Consider the following 26,332-nt stretch of genomic DNA (forward strand, 5'->3'; position numbering starts at 1 on the left):
TAGCAGTTTTCATTCTAGAGATAAAATTGGTCTGCTACTAAACTAAATATGATTTCATTTTGGATGAATTCTGATTGACTGACTAGGGTACAAGTCAGAGCCCTGGCACTACAGGATAGAGAAACATAATCTGCTATTAGCCCTACTTCCCTGCTGGGTTCTCTTCTCTGTTGAGCTAGCATGGTTTTCCTCTTGATTCTACCTCTTCCAGGTCACAGATGACAAATAGAGAAAAACTGAATGAGTATCAGCAGGATAGGAGCAAAATCATAGGGTTAACTCCCTGTTCTCTCTGACCTTTCCCAGGGCAACCAAAAAAACAAACAAACAAACAAACAAACAAAAAGACTATTTCTAAGTTCTTACTAATACAAGCTATTCATTCATTAGTTTATTCAACCAATACAAATGTATACCCATGATGTATCCTGCAAGTACACTGGGGTTAATTAGTTAAAATTGTACAGGAGACATTAAACACAGGTAAAACACCAAAATAAGGACATCCTTGATAAATAGTATTTACATTAATTGCCATATATTTGATCATAACTGAAATGCATCAGAAAAATTGACTTAGGTAATACATTAGCAATACTTATTTGACTTTATTTTTTTATGAAATAAATAGCCACTTATTTCCCATTTTATTTGGTTTATAAGTTAATTTTATACATTAAATTGTTTTTTAAAAGGTCATTTTTGGATTAGTGACAAGTACCACATTTCTCATTAAAGGTGTAATGATTTGAGGGAGGTTCTAACATTTGATGATGACATGTATCATTTATGGTACATTTACTGTTATTTAAATGGCAAAATGAAGCATTTATGAGTCATAATGTTATCTTCAGCTACTTTGTTTTCAGTGAATGTTAGCCTCTAACATTGACAGTTTCCAAGCATGATAATACTTGTTTTCCATTTGGAAATAAACACCTCACCCAAATACTGTTCCTTTTAGTCTTAAAATAAAAATGTCATAGTACAATTTTAAGCTAAAGAAATGCCATTTCTGATTTTATACTTAAGAATAAATAAGTATATATTCATATAATAGTTTATGGCAGTTTCTATTATTTCATAAAGGGTTTACATATTTGTGTCCCATTGGTATAACTAGTATTGTGTGTGAAGTGTTTGTGAACAAGAACAGTTGAATTGTTTCATTAAAATTGGCAGGGTGAAATGTTTTAGCGCCAAATTAAATCAAGTAAAATGAATTACCAGGACATTGTAATTAAAAGAAATAACAGCAACTTAACATTTTTATACCAGAAGCATCATTATCAGGGTCCCCCTGAATTTGGGGATACTAGGCATGCCATCTAGAAATGGCTTTTGATTTATTTTCAGTGTTTCCCAGAAAAAGTGCAACAAGTATTTACTTTGGTGCTTTTTTTCCCCCATGAACAACCACCAGTAAAAAATGTATCATTTCTTGTCCTCCAGGCAATACAGCTAAAGTATACATTGAGATTCAGGATGAAAATAATCATCCCCCAGTGTTTCAGAAAAAATTCTACATCGGAGGTGTATCTGAAGATGCAAGAATGTTTACTTCTGTACTCAGAGTGAAGGTATGAGAAATTATGTTAATATAGAGAACTAAAATAAAAACAAAGCTTGGGTTTTGCAGATAAGCTGTAACCCTATAGTTGGCATTAACTGCATACTTACGCTATATAAACAAAAGCCTGAAACTTGGAGCTATATTAGTTTAGTTATCTAAACTCAATACAGATTATATCAGGTAAGCACTTAGCAACTTTTTGAGTTTTATTTTACTATGAAAATAGTAACAAAATATTTATGATGTTTTACATTGAATAAGATGTTGAAATGTATATATTTTCTTAGTGGTTTGTATTCCTCCAGTAGGATAACTCAAAGGATTCTCAAAATGGAATCTCTAATGACAAATATTAAATTACCACTTCTAGTAGAAGAAATAGTGTAATAAATTAAGTAACAATTTTTTTTTTCTGAAATAAATGTTTGAATTTTAAATGCTGATTGAGTGAAAGTAAAAAAATAACTCTACCAATTTTAGTACTTTACTAAAAGTTACAAAGATCTTGATGTCTCAGAAAATGTTGGCTTGTTTGGAATTTCAAAAATGCAGTATCTAAGACCAAAGTTGTAAATTTTCAATTTATTTATTTATTTATCATCAAATGATTATTACTAATGACTATAATTGTTTATAATCAAATGTTTATGACTATTTCTAATCAACTGTGTGTTACTAATGTTTTATTATTTAGAAAAAATTTTAAAGGTTGCATTTTACTGAGGAAAAAGTTTAGATGCTAAACATTTTGGATTCTCAATTGCAGAGTTAATTTTGGACAGCATTTCAATGGTTAACTTGTAAATAGCTGTAAATTGCACATAAAACCTAAACATCTCTGGCAAATCTAGCTTTTGATTGCCTCTAGTTTTGCACATGAGTAATTGCCTTTATTTTCCTATTACCAGGAGCATCATGATTAGAGCTCTTCTTACGTGTAGTTTTATCACCTATCAAACACTCTCAGTAAGAAAAAAATTCAACCTAATTGTGTTGGGCTTGCAAAATAGCTCTTCCACTATGCCAAGTACAGACCCCTGATCTGAATCAGCAGTTTAACTAAAAGTAGTCCACAAATCTGTCACTCATTATATTTAATTTATGTTGTTATCCACAAGTAAGCATCCTTTGTAGCTGATTTTTATCTCATTTTGTATTTTAGTCTTATTAACTTTTAATTGATTTAGTTCCATCATTTAGTCAAATATGTTTGAGTACCTATAATGTGCTAAACACTGTTCTAGACGTTGGATATAGAGCAATTGAAAAAGCAAACAAACAAATAATCAAAGTTTCCACCTGAGTAATGCAGGCAAACTAGTTGAAGAAATGAATAAATCAGTAAGTTATGTAGTGATAAATTCTAAGGGGAAAAAAAAGGTTGACAAGGGAAGAATGAGAGTGGTGCTATTTTAGATAATAAAGTCAAGATAGTTCTTTTGGGATAAAACTGAAACAGTGACCTGAATAAAGGAAAAGATCAAGACTTGTGGATTCTTAAGTGAGCAGCATTCTGGGATTACTTTGTAAAGCCCTAAAGGCAGACAGGGAGCTGGAGGCTAGTGTGAATGAAAAAGTCTGATAGGAAATGAGATCAGAAATGTACCTGGGGCTAGAATATGGGATTTGTTCTAGGTGTGTTGGAAAGAAAGCTTTTGAATGATTTAAACAGTTACGACATAATCCAATATAAAAAGATTATTGTAGATGCTGTGCAGGGAGGATGTCGGGAATGGGTAACACAGTGTTTTGGACAAGTAGAGTTAAATGCATGACAAGTCCAGGCAAAATTTGACAGTAGGTTGAATGATGTTGATAGGCTATGGAGACCTTGAGAAGGGGGTTAAAATATAGAACATATAGGATTTGCTGATGAATTATTCAGGGGACATTAGGAAAAATCAAGAATGACTTGGTGGTTTTTGTCCTGAACAGATCCCCATATCTCCTCCACTGCCTATTGTGATGGCAGTAATCAAGGTTCATGAGGCTTTTTCAGTACGAAAACCTAATTCTTGGCAAGGCAGTTGCAAATGCTGACCTAGACTTGAGAGCAAAAAAAGGGGTCAAGATGAAATCACCCAGAAAATGGGTTTGACAAAAAAATACAAAGACTAAGCTTTGGGAACTTCGGCACTTACAGATCAGGAGAAGAAGGGTGTGGGGATACTGAGATGTTGCTGCCATGAGGTGGCAGGAATACGGGGAAAATACAAGGCCCCTGAACCATGGAAAGAACAAGATTGATAAAAGAGAATCATTGACTGTCAAATGCTACTGTGATTAGAATGTCATTGCAGATTTTTACATCACCACTTATGCTACTAATCCTATAGTGTGATGTAGGAAAAAAAGGTAAGCCAAATGTTGTTTTTTTTTTTTTTTTTTTTTTTTTTTTGAGACGGAGTCTCACGCTGTTGCCCAGGCTGGAGTGCAGTGGCGTGATCTCGGCTCACTGCAAGCTCCGCCTCCCGGGTTCCCGCCATTCTCCTGCCTCAGCCTCCTGAGTAGCTGGGACTACAGGCGCCCGCCACCGCGCCCGGCTGATTTTTTGTATTTTTAGTAGAGACGGGGTTTCACTGTGGTCTCGATCTCCTGACCTTGTGATCCGCCCGCCTCGGCCTCCCAAAGTGCTGGGATTACAGGCTTGAGCCACCGCGCCCGGCCGCCAAATGTTAAACTAGTCCACTAATAAAGGAGATTACTCAAAAGGCATGTGATGACTATAACAAGGAAATGTAATGGGTGGTATTATCTGATGTCATTCACTTCAGAGGAATTGGTACTGAGTGTCAAAGGAGTCAGAAGGATGCTTGGTCTGTACTCCTAGGCTCTGTGCTATGTAAATTATGGGAGTCACTACTGGGGGATCTACAGAAAGCAGCGTCTTTTGTCAAGGAGGGGTATAGGGAGAAAGAAGGTATCAAAAAGTATAGGTAACACTAAGAGGGAAAGTTGAATATTTAGGGGATTTTGTTGATGATGGACTGTGATTTCCAAGGAATTCTGAGGAAAGTTTGGTAGTAGGGTAAAAGTCCAGTGAGATACTGAGTCTCAATGAGGTGTGTAAAGACATTGCATTGAAAGAAGCATCTGGGTGGGGAGATATGCCCTGGACAGTATGCATGGACTTCTTGTGATGAGGTATACAGTGATGGGAGTGATTGTGTCTCCAGACTACTGAGAACTCTAAGGAACCCTCCCCCTTCAAACAATCAGAGGGTTATTCAGACTAGGGAAAGGGGTCCTTTCTAGGAAACCAACTTCATGCAATATAATATACTAGGTACTTTATACAAGAGTCAGAGAAAGAAGGGAGAGAGAGAGGCAGAGAGAGAGGGGGAGAGAGAGAGACAGAGAGAGAAAAAAAGTTTAGTAATGTGTTGATGTAAGCGTATGCTATAATAATAAAGTCAAGTAGGAGAGCACAAATTGTCATGTGGATTCAAAGGAAGAAAACATTTCAGTTGGTGAATGAACATAAAGGTTTTCTGGAGGATGAAGAATTTAAGACTAGCACTGAAGGGTGGTTAGATTTTTTTTTTTTTTTTTTTCAAAGTGAAACCTATATGAGGAAGACAGTCTAAGTAGACGAAACAAACTAAGTAAGCCAAAACCCAGAAGAAGCAAAGTGCAGAGCATATTTGAGTGATAGGAGGCAAGGGATTTAGGAGGGGACGGGAGTAATAAATCCTTAGTGTTTAACAATTCCATTTGCTGCCTTTAGCCTTGAAGCCTGGAATCTTCTCCTTTCCAGAATTTAATCAGAGCATGAGTTAAGCAGTTCTTCTCATTTTATACTTAGAGCAACAAAAATATTAATGGAAACAGCACTGAATCAGGGCCAGCTCATCTGTGGTGTTTGAAGGAAGGAAAGATGATTTTAAAAATGGGAAGTAGCCCATGATTGTGAAAGAGGTGTTTCTACCAATTGCTATACAATATTAGATAATGGTAGATCATCTACTATGCTAGCAAGTTTGTGGGGTTTTTTTGTTTGTTTGTTTGTTTGTTTTGGTCCATGACATAATGCAGAATGATAAAAGTTAAATGTAAATATGTACTTTGTGTAAGAAGGGAAAGAAGAATTGTTACATAGAATAGGATTGACAAAGTAAGAGAAGACTTTGAAATAGCAATGAATAGGCTATACTAGCTTATAAGATGAGTAGTGAATTTGGGGCATTATTTTTAAAATATGCTACAGGTAAAGTGACACAATAAAACCATTGTAGAAATGAAATATCCAATATAAGTAATAATATAGTAAAAACAGTTGTACATCTGCTCTGAAGTGGCATACCTAATACACTTAAAAACTTGTTCTTAGTTCATTTTTTAAAGAAAATATATACTGTTCTTACCCTGTACTGAAAATATGGAAGCAGACAAAATAGACTCTCTCTTCCCTTATAGAAGCCACATTCTAGTAAACTAGACCCCTCCCCCCAAAAAAGTAAATAAATAAAAACATATGTTATAATTAAATCTAGATGGACAAAATACCTAATATAGTTTCAGTTCACATTTACACTATACTGAGTGGAAAATAATATAATTATCTGAAATTTAGGTGAAGATAAGTTTTAAATTATTCTGTTTGTACCACTGAGTTAATTTAAGTGAAGTCTCCTTGGATTTTATGTACTCACTTTATCTGAGTGTAGTAGACACCATTAGTTGGCCATTTCTCCTTCCTCATGCTTTAACAGAAATTCAGTTTTATTTAGGCATTATTTTGGGGGATCATGTGCTTCAGGGGAAGTGAAGCCTATTCCAAGGTGGTGGTCTCTTATTTCTTACAACCCATGGTATATGGCACTGCCAAATTAAGGTGTAGATGTCAAATTATTATAGTATTTCTGTAGTTTTTAATAACTTTTCTTTTTTTGAAGATCCTATATTCTTTTATTACCTATGAGTGTGGCTCTGTCGCCCAGGCTGGATGGAGTAGAGTGGCGCCCTCTCAACTCACTGCAAGCTCCACCTCCCAGGTTCATGCCATTTTCCTGCCTCTGCCTCCTGAGTAGCTGGGACTACAGGCGCCCACCACCACGCCCGGCTAATTTTTTGTATTTTTCGGTAGAGACAGGGTTTCACCGTGTTAGCCAGGATGGTCTCGATTTCCTGACCTCGTGATCCGCCCACCTCGGCCTCCCAAAGTGCTGGGATTACAGGCGTGAGCCACTGCGCCCGGCCTGTTTCATGAGTTTTAAAAAAGGCAGGGAAAAGAATTGAATTATCATGAGAGTACTGTAATATACTTTAGGAAACAACGAAGAAACGTGAACCTGTAGAGATATAATTTTAAAAATGTACATTGCATTTCTAAAAATGTTTAACAAGCTTGAAATTAAAAAAAAAAGGAAAAAGATTATTCAGCTTTCTGTTAATTTTAAGTTACTCTTCATGGAAGATAAAATAATTCTGACAAAAGGGGAGAAGCTAGTATTTTTCTCATTGGTTAGCAAAGTTTATTCCATCTAACTATTAGTCTTCTCTTAAAGTTAAGGAATTCTCGATATTTAATGTTTGGTAAAATAACGCCACATAGTGTTCTTGTCATTTATAGCAAGAAAGCATGTTTTAGGAAGATGAAATACTATATTACAGGTGGTAGTAGCTGAGAGGTGCCAATAATCAAATACGTAAGGTTGGATCTGAAAGGTTGGTAGGGAGAATGAAAATCAGTATGAACTAGCGTATGTGTTTACTTTGGTTCTTGGTTTCAGAATCCAGGATTATGAGCTACTATAGTATCATTTGGACCTGAAAAAAATTATGTAATCATGCCAACATGTCAAAAACAGATTCATAAATCCTTCAAAAACACAAGCACAGACGCAGTCCTTGCGGATGTTTTATAAATAGGGCGTTGATAAAGAGCCCAAACTGGGCAATAAAAATAAATGAAAGGGAACAGTCTGCCTCTTAGAAAAAGGCAGTTGGAGGGATGTAGACACTCAGCAGAGAACAAATATCATAGGAAAAATTAAACAGTGTGGCTTCCAGAACCAGAAGGCCCTGGCAGTGAGCTCTGAACATACTCACTTTGAAATTAAGTAACATTTGAATAGGGCAAGACCAGTTGATACTGAAACAGCCTCTTTTGAGGAAGGGGCTCTTTTTGGGCTAACTATTCTAGTTCAGAGCGAAGGTGAGAGTATAAGATGAGGCTGAGCCCAAAGGTGCCAAAAAAAAGAAAAAGAAATGAGGCATACCTGTGGGCAGGAAACGACTAGCAGCTCCTGCTCCAAAAACATGAAGACATGATAGGAATTGCTACAAGAACATTTTATCTAAGTCAATGTTGATTAAAGTTTAATCAAATGTTATGGGTATACTAAATCCGAAGACTGTGGAAAAAAAAAGGTTAATGAATATATTATATAAAGGATATAAAAATAAAGTTTTGATATATTTAAGTCTAAGTGTTTTCCAAAAGCATAAAGAGAAAGACAAATGTGAGGTTTTATTTAACCATGAGTGGGCTGTATAACCAGGAGTGGATAGGTCTCTTACTTTCTGTAAGCAGCAGGTCTGCAGAGTGAGGACAACACTATCTAATGAATTTTATATGAATATAAATGAGACAATGCGCATAAAGCACTGAGCACTGTTTGTTGCTCTCTCTGAAATCTCTCAATAGACATTCTCTAAGTAGACATTCTCTCAATAGATCTCTCAATAGTCATTGTTACCTATATTACCTGAGTTCTTTTTACCTATAAGATAATAGTAATCTCAAAATCACAATGTTTCAAACTCAGCATGCACAGTGCATACATGTTATTAAAAACACAGTTTTATTGAATGCACAGCGATATTTCTTTGCCCTTGAAACTGAATACTGGGCCTCTCTTTCCAGAATTCACCTTCAGCATTGGTATAGAATGCTAATTTGTCTTCTTAATAGTAGAATAAGGAATAATTATAAGAAGCTGAATACAACTAATAGATTCCTCCATTAAGTCACGACTAGATGAGTTCTCTTTGAGATACAACTAAGTGTATTATTTTCATGAGAATATTATTCCACTGAGGAATACTCAAAGTAACTTTTCTAAATCCTTGTATATTTTAAATGAGATAGTTGGTTCTCTTATATGAATACTGACCAAATTAAAATGTTTGAGGCATATTTATATGTTTTAAATGAGTACTAGTATCTGAACACCATGTTATAAAGTATTTCTGTATAGAATTTTCTCGTTGTCAATGGTTACAGCTTGATATTTTTCTTTGTGGGAGTATGGTAAGCTTAAGAAAAAACAAATAATCTCTATATGTCCAGGTATGAAGTCCTGAGAAACAAACCCTAATAACACAGCTGGAAACACTTCAAACAGTCTTTAAGCAGTATCAGTATCAACGTATCCAGAGAACAGTTTTTGAAAGAATGTTTCTTTTTTTTTAAGAAAAAGGCATATTGAAGGTTTTTTGGTCCTTGTCATACCACAGCATATCATAAAATTGAGTGAGATTATATTATAGTAATTAATATACATCTGCTAAGTGCAAATAAATCTTGAAGTTCTCTTAATTAAAGTAGAAAAAAATGGAAAAAGCAATGAAATGTATTAAATAAGTTTCTTTAGAAGGAAGGAGCACAATCCATATGAAAAATAAGCTCAGCCTGGGAAAGGCCAGCAAGTTAAGAATGTTTATAGAGAGCCCACAAATACCCCATTGTATATAGATATGGTGAAAATTGCCATTTTTCAAAGTATTAATAGAGAGTTCTGAATGGCAGAAAATTTACTTTTCATTATTAAAGAATGAATTACCTGTAAAATATTGAACAACAAAGCAGTTTTTTCTCTGGCATTAATGAATCACAGCATGACACGTTATCTTTTCTGGCACCTCTTGAGAGTATTAATGTTATGTTATGTTAGTAATCATCATGAAAATTAGGGGTAACTAATGAGAAAAGAAAAATAATACAATGAGAATGTGTGTCTCACCTACATTTATAAGGGTCTGATTAGCATTAAATGCAATTAAAACATTGGATTATCTTTCAACATGAAATTTAATGAAGTAACATCACTAATAAGGATACAAGCAACTCTATGTCCTGCCAGTGTTTGTCTTCTGCTGTGTCCTGAAAAAGAGGCCTAGAGATAAAGCTGCTTGTCTTAATGTGATTCCTACTGGACTTAACAGTGTCTACACAGAAGGAAAAACATGAGAAATATTATACTGCAATTTTTAATGAGAGCTATCTGTTCAGGACCGGTGTTATCTCTTTCTGAACCAAGGAACCTGATAATAATCTTCAGCCCACCACATTCTTTTCTCAGTACAATCAGTTTTTTGGCAAACTCTGCATGGGACTTGGAGTCAGAGACTATATATTCTGCTCACCAGCTATGTGATTTGGGGTCATTAATTTAATCTTCTATGGTTTAGAAATGGAACCTAAGGACTGACTTTAATTCTTTCTAACTACCAGAATTAAGAAATGTTTGTGATACCCTCTTTGTAAAGAGTGTAGAGCAGAGCAGGACACTGAGTCAACTTTCAGATGATTTCTTACCTTTCCCAGATGTTCCTCAAACATAGTCTTCTGTTCCTTACTCCTTTTTAGTACGAAACTCAACCTGCATTTAATCACCTTGGTAGATGTCAGTGTCAGCCCCTGAAGATTTGGCTGAAGAACAATTTGGATTACAGCAAGTTGGCCAAAGGCAAGTCAGTTAAAGATAGATTGAGCAGTGCTATTTTTTGGCCAAATCAAATCAAAACAAACAAATTTTTTACAAAAATAGGCCGGGCGCAGTGGCTCACACCTGTAATCCCAGAACTTTGGGATGCCAAGGCGGGCAGATCACCTGAGGTCAGGAGTTCAAGACCAGCCTGGCCAACATGGCGAAACCCCATCTCTACTAAAAATACAAAAATTAGCCGGGCGCAGTGATGCGCACCTGTAATCCCAGCTACTCGGGAGGCTGAGGCAGGAGAATCGCTTGAACTCAGGAGGCAGAGGTGGTGGTGAGTCAAGATCGTGCCACTGCACTCCAGCCTGGGCAACAGAGTGAGACTCCATCTCAAACAAAACAAAACAAAACAAAACAAAACAAAGGACTATTAAATGTGAATGTTATTTAGAAACTATCTTTCAAGCTTTGGTAATGTTGATGTTCTCTGGGGGTTATTTTACAACAGTTTATAGATGTGTATGTATTCACTTAAAAATATACATATCTTTCTTCCTGCCATGCAAAGGACATTTGTGAGGAACCTAGTGTAGATGACCTGCTTCTGGGTCAGAGTTTTTTCAGTGGCAGAGCAATTTCTTCCCTGCAGTCTACTGAATATCAGCCCTTAGCACAGGGATTTGTAAAATCAAAGATTTAACGAATAAGAAAAGAGAAAAAGGAGATGATGATGCAAAGAAAAACATATATCTCTATGAATAATTTTACTTGATCATTATGATATTTTTATCCTACTCTTTTTGTTGTATGATGTTTAAAATAGAAAAAAGTTAAAACAAAAAAATTCTTCATGGCTGGCTAATGACAAAAAAAAACACAACTAGATTACAAAGGTATAGGATGGCATGATCCAAGTTTGCTGAAAGAATATACACACATATATACATATATGAATACGTAGACTACACACACAGTTGTATATGTGTATGCATATGTGTGTATATGTGTGTGTGTATTCTTATGTATTTTTATGTGTATACATGTGTGTATTCTTTCAGTAAACTAGGATCATAATATCCTATATGTATATGTGTGTATGTAGATATATGTATATACATATGTACATCAAAAAAACATAAAGGAAGAAACACCAATATGTTAATGATGCCTGTAAATGGATAAAATTATAAAGTTTTTGTATTTCTTGGTCCATTTACATTTAATGGTATTTTTCTAATAAGCAAGAAGCAATAAAGCATTTTATATATTAAACGCATTATCAAAGACTACTGGCCATTCATATTTTTACAATTTTTCATCTTTACACATAATACAGAGCATTAATAATCAGATGTAAAAGATTTGGGAATATTTTAAAAGAAAAACAGAGGGAAAAGCAAATACATTCTAATAACTTTGCAAAGAGATATGCATAAAGTATTACAATTCCATCAGTGATTCATGAAAAGTAACCATATTTTTAAAAAATAGCAGTTGGGGCCAGGCACGGTGGCTCACACTTGTACTCCCAGCACTTTGGGAAGCTGAGGTGGGCGGATCACTTGAGGTCAGGAGTTTGAGACCAGCCTGACCAACATAATGAAACCCCATCTCTACTTAATATAGAAAAATGAGACATGCGTAGTGGCACATGCCCATAATCCTAGCTACTCGAGAGGCTGAGGCAGGAGAATTGCTTGAACTCGGAAGGCGGAGGTTGCAGTAAGCCAAGATTATGCCACTGCACTCTAGCCTGGGCGACAGAGCCAGATTCCATCTCAAAAAAAAGAAAAAAGAAAAAAAAAGAAAAAAGCAAGAGGGCAATTGGTAATATTAACAATTAACCAAATTGTCTCAAAATGGAATTGTAATGTTGACCATCCTTTATAGTAAATTGTTTTGTGGCCAACTCTTTTCAGATAAAAATTGCTGCAACCTCTGATCATGGATGCTTCCACAGTATTTTCATCTCAGTTCTGATCAGATCCATGTAATTTACCTGTTCTATTTTTTTTACTTAGTTCCCAGTATATTCTGAGCCACAATTCACATCAAAATATTGCAAGTGTTAAAAATATGTGATATTTTACATAGACAAAAGTAATCTAACATAGACATTTTAGAAATATTATGCTTAAGAAAAATACATGGTGGCTTGGTTTTTTTTCAATGATAAAAAATTTTGTATGTCTAATAATTTAGTCCAGGTGTGAACTTCGAAACATACATTTGATTATGTTTACTCAATTTTTCTGTTTGCTCTATTGGCATATTGGCATAAATATTTTGTTGTTGTTGTTGTTGTTGTTGTTTTTGAGACGGAGTCTCGCTCTGTTCCCCAGGCTGGAGTGCAGTGGTGTGATCTCACTGCACTGTGCCCCAGGCTGGAGTGCAGTGAGTGGCACTCACTGCAACCTCCGCCTCCTGGGTTCACACCATTCTCCTGCCTCTGCCTTCCGAGTAGCTGGGATTACAGGCGTCCGCCACCATGCCTGGCTAATTTTTGTATTTTTAGTAGAGACAGGGTTTCACCGTGTTAGCCAGGATTGTCTCGATCTCCTGACCTTGTGATCCGCCCACCTCGGCCTCCCAAAGTGCTGGGATTACAGGAGTGAGCCACCACGCCCGGCCTGGCATAAATGTTTTTGGTTATGCCCAATTACTTTCTACTGCCTAAGCTAAGAAAATTTTATCAATGATTATTTTTACTTTTTTATTTTTATATGTTTAGGGGTTACAAGAGGATTTGTTATATGTATGTATTGTGTAGTGGTAAATTCCCAATTTTATTGTAACCATCACCCTAATAGTGTATATTGCACCCATTAGGTAGTTTCTTATCCCTCACCCTCTCCAACCCTTCCACCTGTCTGAGTCTCCAGTGACTGCTATTCCACTCTCTATGTCCAGGTGTACACATTATTTAGCTCCCACATATAAGTAAGAACATGCAGTATTTGAGTCTGGCTAACAAATCATGAAATTTTAGGTAGTACAGCTGCATCCAGCAAGACTATTTCACAGAAATTTTACTGGTGTTAGAGCCATTTCTTTTTAGCAAACTTGTTAGTTGGTACTCATAGACACAAAATACATGTTATAAAATATGAAAATAACTATATATGTGTGCATGTGTATACATATGTGATATATACATATGTGTGTTTATACACAAACACACACACACATATATATATACAGAGAGAGAGAGAACACGAGGGAGAGCTCCAAAATACCATCAATTTAAATGAAGGACACTGAGGACGGACACTGTTTTTGTTGAGTGTTGTTTATATTAACATGTTAAAATTATATAAATTCAAGGAGACCAATCTTATTGTCCCATATACAAATAGCACCATTCTAGTCCATAAATGCAGTCTTCTTTACAATTAGTGTCATTATAACAATACTAAAGGCATTTTGTTTGGTAATAATTACTTTCATCGTAGCCCTTTATATCCAGTATATTTTGAAAATTACAAATTTATTTTCCAAGGTAGAATGTTTATACATTGAATTCTATTTGCCTCGAATACTCTTTTTCTATAAAAGCAATAGGAAAGTTTTTTTTTTTAAATTTTTGTAATAGAGCTTTTTGTTTCTGTTTGTTAATTTATTAGATAGGCAGTAAAATTGTCAGAATTACAGAGGATTCAACATTCAGATTTAATTTTCAATTGCCCTGCTATTACTTTCCCTTGGCTTCCATTAAATTTAGTAATTAAAAGATGAGTAGACTTCTTATACACTATTCATATTTGAAATCATTTTACAGTAAGTTCAAGCTTGCTTCGTGAACCCTGTGTTCTTAAAATATTAAATTGTTTTATCTCTAGGTCAAATGACTTGTACTGTTAGCATATTAAAATACAAGTAATCCTTCTCTATTGCAAATATTGGGCCCATGGATTGACTCTGTGGCCATATAATTTTAAAATAGATGTTTATTATGGACTGTATATATGACATTCATTATATGTAATATGCATATAACCTATTTTATTTGCATTTCTAAATATTCCAGTGGTTTCTCAGTAAAATTTTCAAAAATTACAACTTAATATTGAACACTGCATTGGAATACAAAATATTTGTTTTACATGAACCAGATTTAAAATGAATGAAAAAGTACAAATACAAAATGTAGAAATTACAAAGAGGACTTATCAGCTTATCATGAAGCAAATTTTAAGTATAGAATATAAGGCTATGGCCAGCCGCGATGGCTCAACCCTGTGATTCCAGCATTTTGGGAGGCCAAGGCGGGCGGAACACATGAGACCAGGAGTTAAAGACCAGCCTGGACAACGTGACAAAACCTCGTCTGTACTAAAAATACAAAAATTAGCTAAGCGTGGTGGTGCGCACCTGCAGTCCCAGGTACTCAAGAAGCTGAGACACATAGACATATTAACAAAACAAAACACATGTATAATTTGAGCTTTCTATTTGAGAGAAAAAAAAAATTGAATGTTGGTTTTGAATCACAAAATGCTATTAATTTTTACCAAAAATACCTGCACTTAAACTGCTTATGAATGGTATACCTTTTGCAATAATTCTGTAGGTATACATCCTAAATCCTTCAGCATTCAAAGCAAATTAAATAATATACTTTTTATTTCAAAATTCCAGATTATTCCTTAGTTACATTAGGCTTCATCAATCCAAAGTGAATTCAGCTATTGCTTCTTGGCTCCCACCCTCCTGATAAGCATCTTATTATAGCTGTATCATAATAAATATTTTCTATTTAAGAACTTTTGCTTTGCTATCAATAAATTATATAGCATTCAGTAAGGAGATCAATAACTATATTTTCCTCAGTGGCAGATTTATTCCTTTAACAAATATTTTCTAATTACATTCTACTGGCCATGAGGCTTATGAGATCCAAAGACGATTCAGAAAATAGTCCTGCTTCCAAAGAATTTATAGCCAATGACACAAGGTAGAAAGTGAGAGGTGCCTTTAAGTGTACAAAAAGGGATTTAAAAAAAAAAAAGGACAAATAGAAGAGATCAGGAAGATAGCTACAAAGTATTCAAAGATCTCAATAGTAAATGCAATAGGAAAACAACAGCTAATCTTGATTTAGGTTTACTTTGTACCAGGCACCACATTTTACACCCAAGTGAATATTCACAGCCAACCTATTCAGCATGTCCTATTTTCCTCATTTTACAAATGAGGAGCAAAGCTTTAGAGAATGACTTGCCCAAGCTCATATACCTAATAAATGGTAGAATTAAACTCAAATCTGTCAATTCTAATGATTGATGTCTCAACCACTATGATAGTCTTCTATAGACATTTAAGCCAAATATTATTTGATCACTGACTGCACGTGGTACCACAGTGAAAAATATGAACTGAAACAAATTTGATATGTAATGGAGATACAAAATTAAAACGTGTCATGGTAAATGCTAATATACACACACACACATTTATATAACATAACAGTGAAAATATGTAAGTAGAAGCAGCCCTCCCTAGTAGAGATAAGAACACCTTCAGAAAGGGGTCATTTAAGCTGAGGTTTGATTGCTTTATTCAGTGTTTTATTTTATATATATATATATACACACACACACATGTTTTTTATATATACCATACTGTGGCATACACACACACACACGATATATATATATAACAAGATATATGTATATATTCAACGTGTGTATGTATGCCATAGTATAGTATATATAGATATATATAGAATATATATAGTATGTATATATATATTCAAAGTGTGTGTGTATGCCATAGTTTAGTGTGTATATATAGCATATATATGTAGCACATATATATATATATATTCAAAGTGTGTATATGCCATAGTATAGCCAAGAAGTGAACATCATTTGGCCTAGCAGACAAAAGACATTTCATTTAAGGTAGAAGAAACAATGTATACAAATGAATAGCAACTTGAAAGAACACATTCTTCAGAAAAAAACAAATAATGTGGTTCTGGGAAATAGAACAAATATAAAGCAAAAAGTTGGAATCATGAACTCTAATCAGTTTGAGAATATTGAAAGGACTTGTTTTAACATTCCTCTCTGGCGAGTGGGAGCTATCAGTAATTTTTAAGCTATTACCAGAGTTAAAAGTGAGATCCGATGAGAGCCTGAAATTGGCCAGTGTAAGCTGGACCTAAAGTATTATACAGAACTGAGAAATATTGTATAGGTAGAAATCAGAATGCTTGCTTATGGACTAGAGGTAGGGAGGAGCAGGTGAGATTAAACCAATGGGGAGGATGCTGAAACTGTTGAGAACAGTTCAATTCATAGATGATAATGCCCTTCCTATGCAAACAGGTAACGCAGAAGGATAACCACATATGGTAGTCAGAAGAGGGACAGCAAGGTGGGAGCCAAGAAGCAGCAGCTGAATTTGGTTTGGACTGATTGAATCTAATGTAACTAAGGAAAAATCAGGAAGTTCAAAAATAAGAAGTATGTTATTTAATTTGCTTTGAATGCTGAAGGATTTAGGATGTATAACTACAGAATTATTGTAAAAGGTGTAACATACTTAAGCACTTTAAGAGTGGGTATTTTTGATAAAAAATAATAGCATTTTGTGATCCAAACCAATGTTCAAACTAGTGTTTCCTCTCAAGTAAAAAGCATAAATTATACGTGTGTTTACTTTTTTAACTTGTCTGTATAATAGAGCACAATTTATTTCTTTTTCACATGGTTGAAAAGTTAGAACAATTAGATCAGAGTTTATTTTAAAGCATCTTTGAGGGAGGTATAATCATTTTGTTATTAGCAATAATGATGAAAAGAACAAAACCATTTATAGGGTAATATTTATTTTACAAAACACTTTTAAAAGAAAGGAAAAAAATAAAAAAGGAAACTTCAATTATAACATAAATGCAAGTCCTGCTTTTATGGCAAGTCCTCTCATGCTTTATATAGTTCACAATTTAGTATATAATTTTTTAAAATAATAAAAGGAACATTTGGTGTTTCTGTAGTTTCTTTAATTTTCTAAATCGATGTTATCCTGTAATTTTTTGCACCATGATTTAAATTAAGAATTAATTTTGATAAATTCTAACTAAAACTCAGCCCTGTAAGGGTCTTGTAATTCAAACTATGATGGCATGTCTCTATTATTATTACATTGGCATGTCTCCATTATTACATTGCTGTTTCTACACTGAGTTGTATTTTACTCTTTAGAATTTATCAGAATTGTATTAGACTTTTACTTAACTGTACAAAAAATAAATAGGTATGTTGAACTTAGAAATTATTAATATTGCATTGTAGTCACTGTTTGACATTCTTATGCAAAATCAAACACTTGAGCTTTCATATTTAAAATGTTTCTTTTCTCTTTCTCTTCTTTTTTTTTTTTGCAAAAGTTTTGAATAGCCCTAAAAGTAGATCAATCTAACTGACATTTTTCTTACCCACATTTTATCATGTTCTGGGTATATTGTCTTTAAGGACTTTAAAATAAAGATTTCTTTCTAGTTCCTAAAACTACAAGAGTTGGCCAGGCGTGGTGGCTCACACCTATAATCCCAGCACTTTGAGAGGCCGAGGTGGGTAGATCATGAGGTCGGGAGATCAAGATCACCCTGGCCAACATGATGAAACCCCATCTCTACTAAAATACAAAAAATTAGTCAGACCTGGTGATGTGTGCCTGTAGTCCCAGCTACTCAGGAGGCTGAGGCAGTGGAATCACTTGAACCCTGGAGGCGAAGGTTGCAGTGAGCTGAGATCACGCCACTGCACTCCAGCCTGGCGACAAAGCAACTTCATCTCAAAAAATACATATATACAAGAGTCAAGTTAAAGTGGTTCTAACCTGCCAAAGCTCTGTTACTATTTTTCCCCTTTGTAAACACAACTTGACATAGTGACCTTGGTAGGTGGAAATGTGAGATTTTAGTATTTTTATCCAGATATTCTAAAACACTTTCACTCAATTTCAGGGAAAGTAAGCCTTCAATACCATTAAACGTTAAAATGGGTCTAATTGAGGAGCTGAAGTTAAACGTACCATTACTGAATGTTAATGTGTTTGAAAGTTCTTAGGACATCACTAATTATTTCACTAATATTTCTGCATCCATGGTATTCATTTAGGCAACAAGGGGAACAGTTATTTAGGCTATTAGAAAATTAATGGTCTCCCCTACTCCCCTGTAAGATAGAGGCAATTATTTGGTGATTTTCTTTTAATGTTGTACATCTGTATCCATTAAAATTTCCAGATGAAGCCTTAGAAATGGGTAAGTGGGTGCCTCTATCTAAACTTTCATTTAAAATATAATTACAGCAAGTATAATTATTATATTCATTTCTGACTTTTATTCTTTTAGAACAACTCTAGACATAACTTTTTTTGATTTTGTTCACTATGGGAAACTCATAAAAGTCAGTGAATCAAATCTTCCAGAGTCACCTCTCCCACATATTAATGACTTTGTTGTGAACTCAGCATAAATGTTTAATTATAAAGAAACTGGTGGAAATAGTAATATTGTATTGATTCTTTAGTAAATTGTATTCATTTAGCACTTCCATAGTGAGACAGTTTTAATTTTTATGCATGAATTTAAGTCAACTTGTTAAATGTCCCCTTATTACTATTAATAAATTATAGAGTATATTTATGAATTATTTATGCCATTACTAAAATATGTCTATGAATTTCCCCCAAATATTAAGAAAACAACACTTATTATATTTACAGCATGTGGTTCTGTAGTTTCTATATAACGTGTGGGTTCTAGGTATGAGTTACTTGTTATTTACCCCGTTTGCAGTTTATTGGGCTTCTTAATAACTGTGGATAACAATCTTTTATCAGTTCTGGAAAATTCTGTCCTATTCTTGCTTCCTCTCTGAAACTCTGATTGGATGTTTGCCAAAATTTTCATTATAAACTCCAAATTTTTTTTTTTTCAGGTTTTTCATCTTTGTAGCTCTGCAAAACATTCTGGGTCACTTCCTTTGCCCCATCATTTCATTTACTAATTCCCTGGTCAGCTGTGCTTATCCTGCTAACAATCCCATCTTGGGGTATTTAATTCTATTTTTTTTTTATTTCTAAAAGATACTTTTTATTTCTTTTCAACAAGTCTCATTTTTTATTCCACATTTTACAGCTCTTTATTAGTGAAACATATTAAACATATTTGCTTTATATTCCGTGTCTACTAAGTCAAATATTTAAAGTCTATGTTGTTATGAATTTGATTTTTTTATATCAACAGACTTTTTGTGATCGTTTGTTTCCTGTTTGATTTGATAATTATTATAACTTTTCATCTTTCTTGGAACTTTATTTGTTAGAATTATTTTAGGCATGGCTTGGAGGAGTCGTTTTTGAAAAAGCACTTCCTTCTGTCAGGAGACTAGCCCATTGTCAGTCATAGATGATTTATCTTAAATTCTCAGGTTGTGGTTTGTCTATTCATTCAGGTGGAGTTCAGGGCTATTAGACTTTACCAACCCAGAATATTATGATTTCTCTTTGAGTTGGGCAAACTGGTGGCCTGCAAATAATGGCTGCAAACTAAAATGAAAGCCTCTTTTTGGTCCTAGAGTCTCAGTTTGTTTTCTCTTCATTGCCCTCAATAGCAAAGTTTAAGTTTACAGTTTTCTTTGCAGTTTCGGGTGATAGCAGCAGGGAAAAATAAATAAATTTCTCTTTATTCTTACGGTGAGAATTTAACTTTCTGGGGAGAGGATCTTAATAGACTCGCTTTCATGAGTAGGCTTGGGGCCTGGCCTCCTGTTGTCTGAGCCACTGAAAACCAGACAAGTTAAATTTTAAGTTTATCTAGGCCGGAAAAAAAAAAAAAAAATTCTAAATGAAAGCCCCCATCAGTACTATGATTTTTATATTCGTATCCTTGTGCATTCAGACTTCTATAACAGAATACCATAGACTTGGAAGCTTATATACAAGACAAATTTATTTCTCATAGTTCTGGAGGCAGAGACACCCAAGATCAAGATGCTAGTAGATTTAGTGTCCAGTGAGGCCTCCCTGGTTCATGGATGGCTGTGTTTCTACTGTGTCCTCTCATGGCAGAACGGGACAAAGGAAGTCTCCGGGGCCTCTTTTCAAAAAGGAACCCATCCCTTTCATGAGGGCTCTGCCATCATGACTTAATTGCCTTGCAAAGGCCAATCCTTGAAATGACATCACATTGGGTATTATGTTTCAACATATAAATTTGGGGAGACATAATCAGTCTATAGCACTTTGTTTTTGACTGGCATATTTGTTGTCTTTCCATCTTCTTGATGCATCTAGGAAGATTTTTTAGAATATTTTATCTAACATTTGTTGTTTTATTTTTAAACTGCAATTTTATCCCTGGTATTTAGTCTGATATGTGGAGTGTAGTGGTTTTAAAGTGAGACCTATCCCACTGTGCTAACAACCATATGTGTGATTATGAGCAAGTTACTAATCTCTCTGTGCCTCCATTTCTTGGCCTATAAAATAATAATGGAACCTACTCAATGGAAAGGATGTCATGAGATAATGTAATAATATATGTATTTACATAGCATCTGGCAAATTGTAAGTGTTTAATAAATGTTAGCAAACACCGGAAGCAGCAAGAGCATTATACAAACAACATAAATGGACTTGGTAATTTAAAGAACGCCAGGCTGGTTGTTGATCTGAGACGGAGTCTAGCCTCAATCACTGATTTTAGCAGATTCAATGGCGTGACAGGGGCAGAGATCTGTCTGCAGTTAAGGAATGATTGTAAAGTAAGGAATTACAGACGGTGATTCTATAAAAATTTTCTAAGGAACTTAACTGTGAAAAATAGGTATGGAAGTTTGGGGGCTAGTGTCACAAGTGTGGACTCAGTAAAAGAAAATTTCATTTCATTTTAATGAGAAAGACATAACGTGTTTTATAGTCTGTAGAGAAGGTGAAAAGGACAGAGACAAATAGAGCTGATGAAGCATTAAATGCAGAAGGGATGGGAGTGATTCAGATTAAGGCATAAGTGCTTTCAGTGAGATACGTGTGAGCTGCTTCTCTGAGATTTGAAGAAAGTAGTAAAAGTAAGTACAGATATAGGTACTTTTTTAGTTATGTGATGAAAAGCTGAGAGTTCTCACATTTGATATCCTCAAATTTTATGGGAATTAGAGCTTCCTTATCTCTGGAAAAGACTGAAAGAATCTGTGAACTAAAGAAAAAGGCAAACTTCTGGAGTGAGAAAGATAACTTACATATAGCAAGGATTTCCTAAATAGACCAAAGGCACAGTTAAACTCAGAGACCATGGACTTACAGTAAAACTAGTCTGACTGATTATGTAATTTCTCTCCACTCTCTTCAGTCACCAGAAGTAAACTGATGGTTAGTTTGGTCCAAGAGGAGAAAGGTCTAAGTGTTGTGGAGGGAAAGAGAAATGAGAACAATGTGATCGACTCTGACTTCTATGATAAAGCAGAAAGGGACATAAACCCTGAAGTAATGAGAGCAAAAGGCAGTTTGCAGAACTGAAAATTCACTGATATCAAAGAAGAGATCTTAACTAAGTATGGTGATTAAAGTTGTGGTCAGAATTTAGACATGAAAGTTTAATATATAAATTAAATATGGAGTGTTTCTTTAGGAGGAATATCTCCCTAAGGCAAAAGACTAAAGGGTGACTGTAGAATTAAATCGATGCAGTGAGGTTGTTCAAAGACTGATGAATGTTATTCATGCCTAATACTTTAAAAATAAGTTGCTGGATGTGTCATCTCAGTGAATACTGAAATTTGTAAAGAAGGAGGAAGTTTAAATAGAAGGGGTAGACTGAGAGCAAGATAGCAACATCCTCATTATGTTCAGCAACAAGGAGGGGTAGAGTGTATACTGTACAAAAGTGCATGGATTTCGACTGAGGAAGAGGTTTTGCAAAATTGCTTCAAAAATGAGCTGGAAGCCACGCCCGGCTAATTTTGTATTTTTAGTAGAGACAGGGTTTCTCCATGTTGGTCAGGCTGGTCTTGACCTCGTGACCTCAAGTGATCCTCCTACCTCAGCCTCCCAAAGTGCCTGTAAACCCAGCTACTCAGGAGGCTATGGCAGGAGAATTGCTTGAACCCGGGAGGCGGAGGTTGCGGTGAGCCGAGATTGAGCCACTGCACTCCAGCTTGGGCAAGAGGAGTGAAACTCCGTCCCAAAAAAAAAAAAAAAAAAAAAGAAAGAAAAAGAACTGGAAGCAATAAAGGAGAACTGCAAAAGAAAATTAAGAAAAGTAGAGTTATTATAGCAAAGTGCTTGCATCTGGAGTTCTATAAGAGAAAAATGGTTAATGCATTATTTTGTTAAGGGAATTATAATTGTGTGATAATGTGTCTGAAGTAATAAGGGTCTAAATTGATTGAATGCATAAATGTACATATTCATGGTTAAACATAATATGGAAAAATGTTAAACCTTTTGAATCACTATTATGAGAACTTAGGTAACTATAATAGTTACACCAGACTTGGCCATATTTATATTTTTGTGTAAAAAATACACATATATATGAATATATATAAAATTTTCAAAAGCTATTTTTGGGCATCCTTATTTTTATTTTATGAATAAAGAAATCTGAAATTTTGAGTTATTAGTTTTTCTTTCCTTTTTTTTTTTTTTTTTTTTTTTTTGAGATGGAGTCTCACTCAGTCGCCCAGGCTGGAGTGCAGTGGTGTGATCTCGTCTCACTGCAAGCTCAGCCTCCCAGGTGCACGCCATTCTCCTGACTCAGCCTCCCAAATAGCTGGGACTACAGGCGCCTGCCACCTTGCCTGGCTAATTTTTTTTTTTTTTTTTTTTTTTTAAATTTTTAGTAGAGATGGGGTTTCACCGTGTTAGCCAGGATGGTCTTGATCTCCTGACCTTGTGATTTGCCTGCCTCAGCCTCCCAAAGTGCTGGGATTATAGGTGTAAGCCCCACCCCAGGCCTTGAGTTATTCATTTTTCAGTCACACCTGACACTGGAGTCCACCTCACTCCAAAACAATGCAAAAAACAAACAACCAAAAAAGTAAGTTTAAAATTATTTAAAACCAAATAGAGACAATATGCTCTGCTGAAACTCTCACTTACTTTTCACATTTGACCCAGATTTAAAATTGTGCTCTGAACTTTATTATTGGTGTGACTCAGTGTGTTTTTAAATATATCGTATCTTGTTATTGAGTTTATGGAAAGAACATTTGGTTGTTATCTATGTATGATGGTATTACATATGCTCAACATCAGTCAGAGCCACATCTTACCGGATAGGTTTTGGGTTTTAAAATATGTATTTGTTATAAATTGGGTAGACTAAAAATTAAAAATCCATTCAATTGCTCTTAAGTATGGCACCCGTTGGAATTTTCATCATTCAATATTTAAATTACTAGTATTCAACTGAAAATACTTGAGGAAGAGGGGAGATTTGGAAAATATGCTAATGATCCTGGCAATCGTCTTTGATGAATATCTCCTGAAATAAGATCTCTAAGATCCCAAAGACTATCATATTCATTCAAAGAAATAAAAATTAGAGTCCTTACTGTATAACATACATATGCCAATAGGGTTTTATTTTTTTAATTCTACTAAACATGATTTTTAAAAAACGTTTATCTCATTCTTGACTATTTTCTGCAAATATTAGGGTATTTATATGAAAAATCATAAAAGAAAATAGTTATTTCTGAGTTAAATTGTCTAGTTCTACACCCAAACTTTTGCATTAAGTGATTGTTTGTTTCCGGAAAGGCACATTTAACAAAACACTTTAATCTTTTAAGATGGAATATGACTATTTTGTAGTTATCATAATTTAATAAATTAGGCATATTGCAAAGTGAAATTACTTGCTTACTGAAATTGGAAGTTAATCAGTAAGAACTGTGTAAAGTAGCTTAATATGCCAAGCAATCTCTGTGATTTTATGGTAACTATCTTTTCTTTTCCAAACGTGATTGTGTTGTTATACAGTATTTATTTTAAATATAAGGGTTTAGAATCTTACAATGCAAAACTGAAAGAAGTCAGAAAACAGAACATATTTTATGATTCAATCAATGTAAAGTTTAAAAAATAGGCATAACTAATCAACAATGTTAGATTAGGAAAGTGGTTTTCCTTAAGAAGGCCTCAGATTGTGACTCCAAGTGCATGAAGTACATTCTGGAATATGGATAATGATTTTGTTTTTTCAAGAGATAGCATTTCACTGTGTTGCTCAGGCTGGTCTCAAGCTCCTGGGCTCAGATGATCCTCCAGCCTTGGCCTCCCAAGTGTTGTTATTACAGCCATGAGTCACCATGCCTGGCTTGTTTTGTTTCTTGATGCAAATGCTGGTCATGTGGATGTGTGTATTTTGCAAAATTTTATTGAGCTTTACATTTATAATTTGTACACTTTTTGCATGTTTGTTATCCCTTTCTAAAGTTTACACTAATAATAAAAAGTTTGTTTCAGAGAAATATCCATGTTAATAAGAAGATAGAGAATAATGTGTAACTAAATCTGACTGATTTGACATTTGTCCCAAATTTGCTCATTCTATGTGGAAGAAATGTCTTGGATACCTTGATTCAGACTTTGACTTATTGTAGCTGGGAATATGCGTTTTCTTTCTTATGCTATCCTTTGTTAAATGATTATAAACCTGTGGTTCAAAGTTTAAGTACAAAAAATTTTGATACTATTTTTCTTTCTTTGTTCATTTTCTTTTTCCTTTAAGTAAGAATGTGACCTAACATTGATAACTAATTACTATTACTCTAATACCAAAACTGAGCTCTGCCGTGCTGTAAGCCATATAAACTATCTAAAGAGATTAGCCAGTAGTTTGAGCTTGTCCTCTTCTAAAGATAGTTTTAGGCTTGGCACAGTGGCTCATGTCTGTAATCCCAGTACTTTGGTAGACCAAGATGGGAGGATTGCTTGAGTCAAGGAGTTCAAGACCAGCCCAGGCAACATAGCAAGACCCTGTGTCTACAAAGAATTAGCCAGGCGTAGTGGCGTGCCTATAGTCCCAGCTACTCAGAGGCTGATATGGGAGGACAGCTTGAACCTGGGAGACTAAGGTTCAGTGAGCCGAGTTTATGCCACTGCACTCCAGCCTGGGTGGCAGAGAAAAAAAAAAAAAAGAGGGAATATTAACTCCCTAGAAAATTCATGAAATAACTGATCCTGAAGTGAAGTTATCTGGGTTGTGTAGTTTAAATTACCTTTTCTAACAAGTGATATGATTATCTGGAAATGTTTTAAATGGTTCACAATATATATAGAATTTGAAGCTAAATCAAGTTCTTTCTGTATTTAATACACATTTGCTATTATTTACTATTTTAATCATTTGTGTCTCAACTTTACCACTTATGTAGTCTTTCATTATGTAACTTATATTAAAATTAGATTAAATTGAAATTTCAGTTTCTTGGTCACATCAACCACTTTTCATTTGTCATATTTGGCTAGTACCTACTGCATAAGACAGAGCTGATTAAGAACATTTCTATCACTTCAGAAAGTTTTATTGGATAGCAATAATTTATATAAGTAAAACAATATATTCCTCAGTTTTTTTATTGTTATTAGATAAGACTATTTTTGTATGATTGTATTTTGTATTTTGTATGATTCTTAGCAATTCTTAGTAATGGCAGATCATAAATACATACTCATACTTAATAATAATAGCATAGATAAAAATAAGAATAAACAGATAATAAAAATAGTAATTATTGTTATAATAAATGAAAATGTCTAACTTACATATCTAGTATCATGAATAAGGTATAATCATCTTTTATCAAGTCTGTAAAACTCTCTTATCTACCATTTATTTTCCAAGTATTTCACTATGTAATAATTCTGAAATAGACATTCTAAAAAATTTCCCCTAATTTGACACCATGAAGCTGGCCCAATTTAAGATTCTCATAGCTGTATTTAAAAACAAATGAAAAAAGTCTAAACAATGTGTCAGTCCTTTTTAATTCTAAATGGTAGGAAACTTTAATATGTGGATTATAAGTACCTATCACCAGGAACAAATATGCTTAATCAGGATACAAGATGA

The 26,332-nt window shown here is 34.4% G+C and overlaps 1 protein-coding gene across 3 annotated transcripts in view; it reads left to right on the top strand.

The window, feature by feature from the left end:
- The window catches only part of PCDH15 (protocadherin related 15), a 1,784,920-nt gene that overhangs the window by 1,703,055 nt on the left and 55,533 nt on the right, over positions 1 to 26,332 (top strand). For all 3 annotated transcript variants that reach the window (XM_050805159.1, XM_050805156.1, XM_050805157.1), the window contains one exon: positions 1,453 to 1,580. In XM_050805159.1, coding sequence (XP_050661116.1) covers positions 1,453 to 1,580 — 128 coding nt within the window. The remainder of the gene's footprint in view (positions 1 to 1,452; positions 1,581 to 26,332) is intronic.

Source organism: Macaca thibetana, chromosome 9, assembly GCF_024542745.1.
Source record: "Macaca thibetana thibetana isolate TM-01 chromosome 9, ASM2454274v1, whole genome shotgun sequence".
NCBI classification, from domain to species: domain Eukaryota; kingdom Metazoa; phylum Chordata; class Mammalia; order Primates; family Cercopithecidae; genus Macaca; species Macaca thibetana.